This window comes from Trachemys scripta, chromosome 2, assembly GCF_013100865.1.
Source record: "Trachemys scripta elegans isolate TJP31775 chromosome 2, CAS_Tse_1.0, whole genome shotgun sequence".
In the NCBI taxonomy this organism is placed as follows: domain Eukaryota; kingdom Metazoa; phylum Chordata; order Testudines; family Emydidae; genus Trachemys; species Trachemys scripta.
Window position 1 is genome coordinate 8,280,405 of NC_048299.1, and position 11,366 is coordinate 8,291,770.

The 11,366-nt window shown below is 63.7% G+C and overlaps 1 protein-coding gene across 2 annotated transcripts; it reads right to left on the reverse strand.

The window, feature by feature from the left end:
* Positions 1 to 4,782: 4,782 nt before the first annotated feature.
* Positions 4,783 to 10,505, reverse strand: LOC117871956 (tigger transposable element-derived protein 4-like). Of its 2 annotated transcripts, none has more exons than XM_034759848.1 (4): positions 10,160 to 10,505; positions 8,690 to 8,816; positions 7,870 to 7,983; positions 4,783 to 6,740 (listed from the first exon to the last, which is right to left on the reverse strand). In XM_034759848.1, exons 1-4 carry the CDS (start codon positions 10,181 to 10,183, stop codon positions 5,149 to 5,151), a joined length of 1,857 nt encoding a protein of 618 aa, XP_034615739.1. In that variant the 5' UTR covers positions 10,184 to 10,505; the 3' UTR covers positions 4,783 to 5,148. The 2 variants fall into 2 exon arrangements, with proteins under 2 accessions (XP_034615739.1, XP_034615740.1); XM_034759849.1 differs by having other exon boundaries at positions 4,783 to 6,737; positions 10,160 to 10,504.
* Positions 10,506 to 11,366: the final 861 nt, after the last annotated feature.

The window sequence follows — 11,366 nt, forward strand, 5'->3', positions numbered from 1 at the left end:
GCCTGCCCTCCAGCCTGGCATCTCCACAGCCAGTTCTAACCCCGCCGCGCGAGTCCTGCGAGCCCCCGCCTGGCGGCCCAGGCTCTGAGTCGCTGCTGCGCAGGGTAGCCAGACCTGGGTTTCTCCTCGAGGGAGCCGGCCGATGGACAAGGCTCCCCCAGGGAACCGGCCGATGGACAAGGCTCCCCCTGGGAACCGGCCGATGGACAAGGCTCCCCCTGGGAACGGGCCGGCCCGAGCCTGCTTAGCAGTAGCGTGAACGGAAACGCCGGGTTCTGCGGGGGTGTTAATGCAGCAGCAATGGCGCTGCCGTGGGGGCGGGAGCAGGTAAGGCTCCTTGCACCTATAAAGCCCAGGGCATGGAAAGGAACAGGAGGCTTCTCGGTCCTGTTTATCGGCCCTACCAGGGCACGAACGGGGAATCCCCTGCCTGGCCATATCCATGCAGGCAAGCTGCCACTGCGTCAGCATTGTGGGAAACCAAGACTTCCGCTGAAGCCTGTCACGGGGTCCCCGGGCGATGCCAGGCACGACTCTCAGCCAGCGTAAAACCCAAGGTTTATTAGTCAACAGGAACATGGGGTAGAATAGAACTTGTTAGCACAGAAATCAGTGACTTTCAGCCAAGTCCCTCGTGGAGAATCCCAGACACCCTGGCCTCCCCCTCCAGTCCCCCCCGCAGACTGCCCTGGACCCAGCTGCCTGGCCTCCCTCCAGGCTTTTTGTCCTGCGTCCGGAGCAAAGTGTGACCTGGTCACATTCCCCTCCTGGGTCTCTGGTTACGAAGGGCACCGGCCATCGCCTAGTGCAGGCAACTGGAGCCACCCCACTTTCCCCGAGGGCCTCAGCAAAGGTCACACCCAATTCCCACCACACAGGCATCGGTGCAGCACACAGGGAAAGAGGCACACACAATATTAGTATAGGACAGTAAGACTCACATGCAACGTAAGGTGAAAAACCTCACTTCGGCACACCCCGGCTGCTGTCTGGCCCCCCTCTGCCCTGAGGCATCCCCCCTCTGCCCTGAGGTGCACCCCCCCGTGGCAGCTCCCCCCCCGCCCGGGGAGCCATGCAGCAGCTCCCCACCCCAGCTCACCTCTGCTCCGCCTCCTCCCCAAGCACGCCGTCGCCGCTCCATTTCTCCCGCCTCCCAGGCTTGTGGCGCCAATCAGCTGTCTGGTGCCGCAAGCCTGGGAGGGAGAGAAGCAGAGCGGGGCGGCGTGCTCAGGGGAGGAGGCAGAGCAGAGGTGAGCTGGGGCGGGGAGTTCCCCTGTGTGCCGCCCCCCCACCCTTACTTGCTGCAGGCAGCCCTCCCCACACCCCCCTGCCCCACTTCCCTCCGCCTAAATGCCACCGCCGACCGGGGCGGCCAAAGATCCGGCCGCCGCTGTCGCCACCGAAGAAAATGCCGCCCCTAAATGCTAGTGCCCTAGGTTGCACCGGCCCTGCTGCCGCCATGCGGATAACGAACACCACGGATGTGTACGCGCTGATTCGGGTTTGGTTTTCTGCCTCGTGGGTAGCTGCTCCCCTTGCCCCCCAGGATCCGTCTCTGCAGGTCTCTGCCAGCTCCCCGACCGTGACCAGCGGGTGCACTTGTAACAGCCGCTAAGTCGCAGGTTCCCCTCTTCGGCAAACAGCCGAGCTGTGAGGAAAGGGACCTCCCTTCTCCACCCCACAGGGGAGTCTCGCTGGTTGCGGGCAGCCGTAGTGCGCAGCCAGCATGGTGAGGGGGCCAGCGAAGAACCCGGAGAACCAGGCTGTGAGGGGCATCCCCAGAAATCAGGCACCCAAAGTCACTCACACATCTTGGCTTTTGAGTGTAAATGAACCCCAGAAAAGCCTCAAACCCTCCATCAGAGCGTATCACCCCCCCCCGGGGCCCGATCCTGGGAGGCTGGGACAGGCCCAGTCTCAGCCTGGCTCTCGCCAGCAGAAGGCAGCTGAAGCCAACAGGGTCCCAGTGGGATGTCGCCGGGAAACAGAAACAGACATGAAACCCACTAAGCGCAGGAGAGCGATCAGAAAAAGCGGGTATTGAACCAAAGCATGAACTCTGCAAAGCCAGCCGCAGACCTGCACTCGGCTCTCAGACTACACGAGCAGAAGGGACAATTGTGAGCATCTGTCTAACCTCCTCCAGGTCGCAGGCACAGAACCCACCCACTCCTGTAACAGTCCCCAACCTCTGGCTGAGTTACTGACACCATCATATCACCGTTTAAAGACCTCAAGTTAGAGAGACTTCAAGTTCACTTGCAGGTTTAAACTAACCCATGCTGCAGAGGAAGGTGAAACCCTCCTAGGGTCTGCTAATCTGACCTGGGGGAAGATTCCTTCCTGACCCCAAATACTGTGATCAGTTAGACCTGGAGCATGTGGGCAAGACCCATGAGCCAGACACCTAGGAGAGAATTCTCTCTAGTACCTCAGAGCCCCCCCAACTAGTGCTCATCACCGGCCAGCAGGCTCTGGGTCTGACTCTGCAGTGTTGTAGGGGGCCAGTCCCATTGCAGGATCAGACCCAAGTGAAGACATAGGCCTAGTACAAGCTGCCAATGGGCTCTTGGCTAGGCAATACAAGGACACCCCAGCAGGAAGGTGCAGCAAGTTACGCCGAGAGCAATGCAACACCCGCACTGGCTGTGTCCAACAGCTCCGCTTTATTTCACTCGGTTACAGTTCCGTGTTTCTCTTCTAGTCACACACACGTCAGGCTCGGAGGCAAACACCCCTGTTCCCAGTGACTCATGCTGCATAACCAGGAGGGGCAGAAATCCACGGGGGATTCTGGCCAAGGCAACGGGGATCGGGCCATTCTAGTCTACACGAGGCCTATATTAACACTAGATGAAAGGGTCAATGGATAAATTAGATTAGCAGGATGAACGACATTCCCCCCCACCCCTCCTGCGCAGGATCAAAGCCCCAAGCCCCAGGCAGGCGTCCCATAGGGCTGGAAGGACATCCCGGACATCCCGTTTCCTTCCACGCGGGGAGAGCTGGCAGCAACCAGCCCCGACGTCCAAATCACTGGGCGACTATTTTACTTTACAGACCACACTCTCCGCCTTACGCCTTGGGGCCAACCTGCCCCATGGACAGCCGGCCGAAGCAGGAGCCTCGCTGCACGGGACCGGGAGGTTTCTAATCGGAGGAGCAGCAGATAAAGGGTTAAACGTGTGTCTGTAGCCACCATGCACCTCAGTCTGCTCTGCACTGGAGCGTTTGCTGCTCTAAGACCCGGTTTCACTCTTGAAGACTCCGAACACAGGTCACGGCCACGTGCTGCTGAGCCTGCCCCCCTCTGGCCCCAGCTTGCTACGGGCAGGGCTAGGAACCAGGTCAGCCTAGCTCAGGGCTTTTCAACTTCTTTCCATTTGCAGACCCCACAAAGTTTCGACTGGAGGGGCAGCTCCCTTTGGAAATCCTAGACAGTCTGAGGACCCCCAGGGGGCCGCGGCCCGCAGCCTGAAAGCCCCTGGCCTAGGGCTGTGATGCCACTGAGGACAAAGGCAATTGGAGTCAGCCCAACTTGCCTTTCCACGGCCATCTCAGAGCGCGAGATCCCCCAGAGCCGCTGCGTCGGGGAGCCGCGGCCAGAGCAACAGACAGCGCTCGGGCAGCTCCCGAATCCAGCAGCTTAGCGCAGCCCAGCCAGGCTGCTGGTGCCTGGTCATAGCGGGGGAAAGACTCCGGCTCCCGGGCTGGGCTGCGACGCTCCCCTCGCAACCAGAGACCTGCCACCGCCCAGGGATTTCTGTCGGCCTGGCCGGGAACCGAGGGACGCCTGTTCACGGCTGCTCTACGGATATAGGGTTTAGTGGCTCTAATGACATGTAATGAGACCACAGACACCGCCCGGGCCTGGCCTCAGTCGTCCGGACCCTGCAAAGGGCATCAGCAGCTCCCGCCACCCTGCGCACGGGAACCGACGTTCCCAGACAGCTCGGGGGGCAGCGTCACCCCAGGGTCCAGCCCAGCTGAGATCTGCAGCCGCCCCTGACCTCCCGCCTGGGCTGGAGCCCGCTGTTTGCCCCAGTTCTACTGGCCAGGCGACACCTGGGAGCCCCTGGCGCAGCGGGTGGGATGCCCCGGGGACAGGGCTGCAGGGGGCGGTGGGACTCCCAGCAGAGCCCTGGCACCGGTGCGGGCGTGGGGCAGAGGAAGGAGAGATGCCAAGGACAGAAACAGCTTCCCACAGGGCAACCCCTCAGAGCCAGAGCCAGGTGGCGGGGGGGTAAGGGGATACCAGCGGCTCCTTAGGCAGAGGGAGCACTTGGAGTAGACTCACTATCACGTGACAGGAGCTGTGTCCGGACAAAGCCCGTGGCCAGCGCTGGCAGAGGGGTTAAACCCGCCGGCCAGGGACCAGCCGCCCCATGGAGCAGCAAGGGGTCATGAAGGGCATAGGAAGGGCCAGCCAGTCACAGGCACGAAGAAATCTCCTCCAAGGACAGACCTGCCTGGGGAAACCATCTTATTAGGAGAGACCCATCACCAGGCCACCCTACTGGGGGAGGGAAGTTTGTCCCCGGGGCACCCTATCGGGGGAGGGGAGAGACCCATCCCTGGGGCGCCTGGCCACCCTATTGGGGATGGAGGGAGGGGGCTGGAGCACATGACTTATGAGGAGAGGTTGAGGGAACTGGGATTGTTTAGTCTCCAGAAGAGAAGAATGAGGGGGGATTTGATAGCAGCCTTCAACTACCTGAAGGGGGTTCCAAAGAGGATGGAGCTCGGCTGTTCTCAGTGGTGGCAGATGACAGAACAAGGAGTAATGGTCTCAAGTTGCAGTGGGGGAGGTCTAGGTTGGATATTAGGAAACACTTTTTCACTAGGAGGGTGGTGAAGCACTGGAATGGGTTACCTGTGGGGGGGAGGGGAGAGAGACCTGTTCCCCGGGAATGACCAGTCCACGGGAAGCCCCCTCTCTCCCCCCCACGCCATGCTGTCTGTCCTCACTCCTTCCCCCTCCTCTTTTCCACACCCCCAGCCCCAATGCCCCCCAGCCTGATCTACTCGCAGTCTAGACACCGAGGCCTGGGGAACCCCTGGCCCTTCCGGCAGCCTGCAGCACTGGGCTCACCCTACCTTGCTGCCCGAGCCCCCCCGGAGGGAAGGGTGGGGTGCGGGTCAGAGGGGTCAGAGCAGGGCCGAGCCCAGCCTGGGTGGAGCCGGCAGCCCCACGCCGGGCACGTAGCGGGAGCAGCCGGGGGCCCGGCTCTGGCTGGCCTCGGCCACGGCGGCCATTTGCACGGCGCTCTCCGTCTCCAGCAGTCTCTCCCAGTGGTAGACCAGGCCGTGCAGCTGGCACCACTTCATGGCGGCAGAGAGACCGGCCAGGGCCTCGGCGGCGGTGACGCGGCTCCCCGGGTCCAGGTCCCCGTCCTCCTCCGAGCACTCGGCGGCCTCGGCCCACTGGCTCCTCTGGGCCAGCGCACACTCCTCGCTGGTCATCTCGCCCACGGCCGGCTCCTCCGCGTCCATGCCGACGAAGTCGCTGAAGTCCTGCTCGCTCATGAAGGGCGGCCGGGGCACGTCGGCCAGCGGCGGCAGGTCCAGCTCCTCCCGCTCAAAGGGCGCCAGGTGGAAGCCGGCCTTGCGGAAGCAGCTCTGTACCGTGGCCGGCCGGACCAGGCTCCACGCCTGGTGCAGCATGTAAACGGCGTCCAGCAGCGTGACCCGCCCGGCGATCTCAGCCGCCCGCCCCTGCTCCGGGCTCAGCAGGGCCTTGGCCGCCACCAGCGCCCGGTAGTGTCCCTTCAGATTGCGGATGACGCCCATGTCCATGGGCTGGGTGATGCTGCTGGTGTTGGGGGGGAAGAAGGCCAGCTTGATGTGACGCAGCTTGGCCTGTAGCTCGCGGGGGTGAGCGCTGCTGTGGGCCAGGAAGAGCAGGACCTTGCGCCGGTCGCGCCGCAGCTCCTGGTCCCACTGCAGCGCCCACTCCTGGAAGATGTGCGCGGTCACCCAGGCGTTGGCCGAGTTGGCGTAGGCGACGGGCAGGGCGCGCAGGTCCTTGGGCAGGCACCGCGGCCGCCGGCTCTTGCCCACCACCAGCAGGCGCCTCTTCTCCGTGCCGGCGTGGTTGGCGCAGCAGAGGACGGAGACGCGGTCCTTGGCCTTCTTGCCGCCCAGGAGCGGTGGGTCCCGGTCGGGGTAGCCGCGGTACAGCAGCCCGGTCTCGTCGGCATTGAAGATGTTCTCGGCGCTGTAGCCGGCCAGCAGGGAGGGCAGCACCTCGCTCACCCAGCTCTGGGCGCTGCCGACGTCCGCGTCCTGCTTCTCGCCATGCTGCCGCTTGAAGACGATGTTGTGGCGGGTCTTCCACCGGCAGAGCCAGCCGTCCGTGGCCTCGAACTCCCGGCCTGAGTGCAGGGCCAGCTCCTGGGCCTTGGCCTTTAGGATCGGGCCCGAGAGCCTCTCCCCCCTGGCTAGGGCCTGCTGGAACCAGAGGAACAGCGCGTCCTCCACCTCCCCGCCCTTGCCCTCCCGCTTCCGCTTCCGCAGCGGGTTGGCGTTGGTGCGCCAATCGGCCAGAATCTGCTCCCGGCTGCGGCCGATCCGGCCCGCCTGGCTCTTGGAGATCCCAAACAGCTTGGCCACGCTGGACAGGGAGGCGGAGGGTGACTCCAGGGCCTGCAGCAGTTTGACCCGGTCGGCCAGCGAGAGCTCCTTCCTCTTGGAAATGACCGTGGTCGTGCAGCACGAGAGCCGGCGCTTGGAAGGGTCTGCTGGGAAAGAAAGACCCCGTCAGCTCTCCGAAGCCCGCCCAGCACCTCTCCCACGCCTCACTCCCAGGGCAGCCCTGGGCGACTGGGCCCCACACCCCCCGCATCTTCCTTGAGCAGTCGTACCCCCTCTAGCCCCAGGCTCTGAGGCTTGCAGCCCTCCTGGGAGCGAAGATCATCCCCGGCTACCGATGGGGAAACTGAGGCATAGAGAGGGGCTGTGACTTGCCCAAGGTCTCAAAGCACCTCACTGGCAGATCTTGGAACAGAACCCAGGAGTCCTGGCTCCCACCTCCCAGCAGATCCCATTCCCCTCCCAGAGCTGGGAATAAGAACCCAGGAGTCCCACTGGAAACGCTCCACGTGCAGCCCTGAATGAGTCACCTGCGAGGAGAGGCTGTGACCCAGGAGTGGGGGAGCCCACCCTGTTCTCAACCCCTGCGCTAGCAGCTGGCCACCCTCCCCGCTGGGGGGCTTTGAGCAATAGGAAACCACAAGACCAGAACACACGCCCAGACCATGGTGCTGCCGCAGCCCGGCCTGTGTTGCCTGTAAGGAGAGCAGCGGCCGGGAGTTCCTATTAAAGATCTGTCAGTCCCAGCACGACACTCGTGGGGCTTTTTCAGACAGAGTTTGGGCCCCCCCGCTGGGACGTGGGCACTAAACCCTGGCGGAGAATCGACTCCGGGAGCGAGCGGCTGCCTGCAGAGAGCATGGGGGACATTCCCCAGCAGCGGGGAGCGGAGACGGGTCAGATGCGCTAACAGGACACATGGCTACGTGAGGTGCAGGGCGGAGAACCAGCCGTGAGCAGTAACGCAGAGACAGCGTTTGCATGTGTGATCACTGGACATGCCCATTACACCAGCTACCCAGGGACCTGGCCATTCACACGTGCAGTCACTACAGCTGTGTATGGGCAGGCTAGAAACTATGGGCCTGGAAGTCTCCAGGCCTGAGTCTCCCGTCTCGGGCCGTGTGCCGCTGTTTGCACCTGGGCCATCGTACGCCCATGCTGCCCAGCCGTCAGTGACAACCCGGGGCAAAGCAAGTGGGGGGCGGGGCCTCAGAGTGGGCACACCAGGCCATCCAGGCTGGGAACTGGGTCTGGAGAGGTGTGTACATCACTCACCTGGGACAGGGCCTTTGGGGCTCTCCCTCGCTCGCAGGTCCTGGCTGTCCCCGACATGCGGCTCTTCCCCTCGCTCCAGCTTAGAGACGAGCTCAGGTTTGGGGCTTGCAGAGCCTGGGCCGGGGGGAGAAGCACCGTTGGTTTCTGGCACTCCCCCAGGACCCTGGCTCAGGCTCTCCTGGGCTGCTCGGGGAGGGGGGAAAGAGGGGGGCGCTTGGGGTCAGGTGTGAAACAGTCATCAGAGCTGGCGCTAAAGGGGCCTTCTTGTAGGAGGCACAGTCAGAGCAGTTAATTCCCCTAGGGGCCAGACAGAATCTCCCCCCACACCCTGCCCCCCAACCCTCCATCGTCCCCCACCAGGGCTCCCTACTCTGCCAGCGCCTGGAGCGCTCGGACAGGCCTGCACAAGCAATGCGCTGACCAGGGCTACAAGGCCAGATCTGGGCAAAAGCAGTTCCCCGGGGCTCAGTGCCGGGCACCAGGCACAAGTGGGCTGAAACGGAGACAGGGACCGAGAGAGACCCACAAGGAGCCACAAACGCTCAGCAGGGGATATCGCAGGTCACAGCTGCAGTGCACAGACAGGAGCTTATGCAACCCCATACTAGTCTGCCCACGCCTCTCCTGCCCTGGTGCCCGCCCATGCCCAGCCTGGTGCCCGCCCCAGCCTGCTCTGGTGCCAGCCCACCCCATGCCTTGCCCCACGGGGTTCCATGATTGTCACATTCAGTCAGATTTCCCCACAGCAGGAATTGATGGGGGACCCCGGTGACGTCCGAGTTGGGGGCTGCTGCTAACAAGGGATGGCCAAGGAGCTCACCCAGCGAGGCCACCAGCTCGTAGTTCTCCAGCATTACGTGGCGGTACAGCTCCCGTTGCCATCCTGCCAGTTTCTTCCACTCCTCCTTGGTGAAATAGACAGCGACGTCCTCAAAGATCACGGGTCCCTGGGAAACAAACCGCTCCCTGCTCAGCGCCACCCGCTCCGGCGGCCTGCGGACACTCGGGGCCCTTCGCTTTGACCACGTCGCCCCCTCTTTGCTGCCCTCCACTGGCTCCTTCACTGCTAGTTTTCACTGTCCGTCCTCACCCACCCGCTCTCTCTCTCCCTCTCAGCTGCCAGCCGGCACAGGGCCTGCCTGGCACATTTCAAACAAGCCCCACAGAGCCCCCCCAAAACGACCGGATTACCCACCTTCACAAGCCTCCTTGCCGCAAGGCTGCAACAGCGCTGAGCCTGCTACCCGCCGAGCCCGCTGCCCACCACGCTCAGCGCCGCCGCATTGTGTCCCCATACTCCCCCTCCAGCCGCCCATCTCTGCTGTCTCTTGGCTGGTACCTACATGATCAGCTCCTGGGGGCCCAGACTTCCTGCTCTGAGTGTGTGCAGCACCTTGCACAAGGGGGGCCTGGCCCACGCCTGGGGCGACAAGGCGATCGCTAGCTAATAACCTAGCCGAGGCAGGCAGGTTCCTGCGGCCCCGCCAGGCCTTGGGCAGCGCTGTGGCTCTTTGCAGGAAGGGGGTGTGCAGTGTAACAGGGCAGTGTAATGTCCAGGAGGCAACACTTGGTTCCAGCATCCCAGGGCCTCTGCCCCCTTCACGCCGGGCTCCAGGGGACGATGCAGGCGTCACCCTTTGCTGTTGATGGGAAGTGAGCCAGGGACAGGCCTCGCCGGCTTGGCTGTTCGAAGTGGGGTGTGCCGGGGAGCCCCTGCTCTGGAACGGCAGGGACTGCGGCGGCGGGGTGGGGGGGGTGAGGGCTCTGCAGAGGTGGGGAGCAGGATTTGAGTGGCAGCAATGCTGCCAGGCGCGCTGGACTGAGATGCCCTGACTGGGTGTGGGGGAAGAGGAGGAAGGGGAAGAAATGACCCCTTATCGGTCTACACTGCCCGGCACCATGTGCGGTTATTCACTTATCCCCATTTTACAGAGGGGGAAACTGAGGCACGGAGCCAGGAAAGGACTAAAAGAGATCCCACAGCAAGTCAGGGACAAAACCCAGGAGCCCTCACTCCCACCCTCCCCTCAGCCACTAGGCCCCATTCTTCTCCCAGAGCTCGGGATGGAACACAGGAGTCCTGGCTCCCAACCCGCCTCCCCCCGGGCCCAGCTGCAACCCATATAAAGCAACGAGAGCGCTGCTGGCTGGAGGCTCCACCAACCCTCGGGGCCTCCCCGGTCCCCACCCCCGAGAGCCCCCGCGAGCACAGGAGCAGGAGATGCGCGCCCCCAGAGCCCCCCGGCCCGGCCCCGCCGCGCGCCCCCAGAGCCCCCCGGCCCGGCCCTACCTGCGCCCAAGCCCCTGCAGCCATTTTCCCCGCTCTCTCCTCTGCGAGCGATGGCGCCGCGGCTGCCCGGCGGGCACATGCCCGAGCCCGGCCCCGCGGTGCAGCGCGCCCCGGTCCGGCCCCTCGCCGGGGTCCCCGGGCCCCGCTGGCGGCCGCCTCTCCCCGGCTGCAGGAGGGACGCGCTGCCCAGCCCGGCAGGCGGAGAGATGCGCCCCGGCACCGCCCGGCACAGACCCCAAACCTGCCCCCGGGCGCAGCCGGCTCCTGGCGCACGCTGGGACCTGTAGTCCCGCCCGGCCCCGGCTTTGTGCCTTGGCAACACGGGGAAGCGGCAGCCTCGCCCCGCCCCGCTCCGCGTCCCAGGGGTCCGCGCAGCCCGGCCCCCGCGCAGCGCCGCGCAGCGCACCGCCCCGGCCGCGCAGCGCAGCCTGTACAGGGCTGGGAGAGGCGAGTGCGGCTCCATCCCTCTGCCCTGGCTGCAGTGCTCAGACCCGGCTGCGGTACCAGGAGCTCCGGCTACAATCCAACCTGAAATCCACAGCCCGGGTCCAGGCCTGGAGCCTGCGGCTTTGTATCGCCACCGCCGAGCGCACCGCTGCGAGCAGGGCAGCTGCCGCCCGGCTGTGGGATCCAGCAAACCAGCCGAGCCGCGGACGGCGCTGGCCAGGCCCCTGGACCCAGAGGGGCGGAAGGGCTCGCCCCAGCTTTGGCAGCGGTAGCCGCTTGCAGGTACAGTGAGTTCAGGGACGAGCTCGCGTTAAGAAACCGGTTGGGAGTTGGACAAGCGGGAAAGTTCCTTGTGAATCACAGGGTGCGAGGGGAACAGCGCGGCTGGTGCTAACTCCGGGAGGACAGGCAGGGTGACGGGTCACTAACTCCAGCAATGCGAGCTGTGTTTAACCAGGCGGTTATGGGTACATGCCAAATAGCTTGTATTATTTTTTCTTCTGTATCAAGCACATTTAAGGTAGTTTTATTTAATAAAATAAATGAAATGCTGTTTTTGTGCATTTTCAATTGAATTTGACTCCCTCAGGGAACTGATGGGCAGGATCCCCTGGGAGAATAACATGAAGGGCAAAGGAGTCCAGGAGAGCTGGCTGTATTTTAAAGAATCCTTATTGCGGTTGCAGGAACAAACCATCCCGATGTGTAGAAAGAATAGTAAATATGGCAGGCGACCAGCTTGGCTAAACAGTGAAATCCT

Bases quoted from the DNA above. Each gene is read 5' to 3' on its own strand.
- LOC117871956 (XM_034759848.1), bottom strand. From the start codon at position 10,183: ATGGCTGCAGGGGCTTGGGCGCAG. The intron at 7,984-8,689 runs GTGAGCTCCTTG...CCCCCGGCCCAG, and splicing joins CGAGCTGGTGGCCTCGCTGG to GCTCTGCAAGCCCCAAACCT. The intron at 6,741-7,869 runs GTGAGTGATGTA...TTTCTTTCCCAG, and splicing joins CCCCAAAGGCCCTGTCCCAG to CAGACCCTTCCAAGCGCCGG.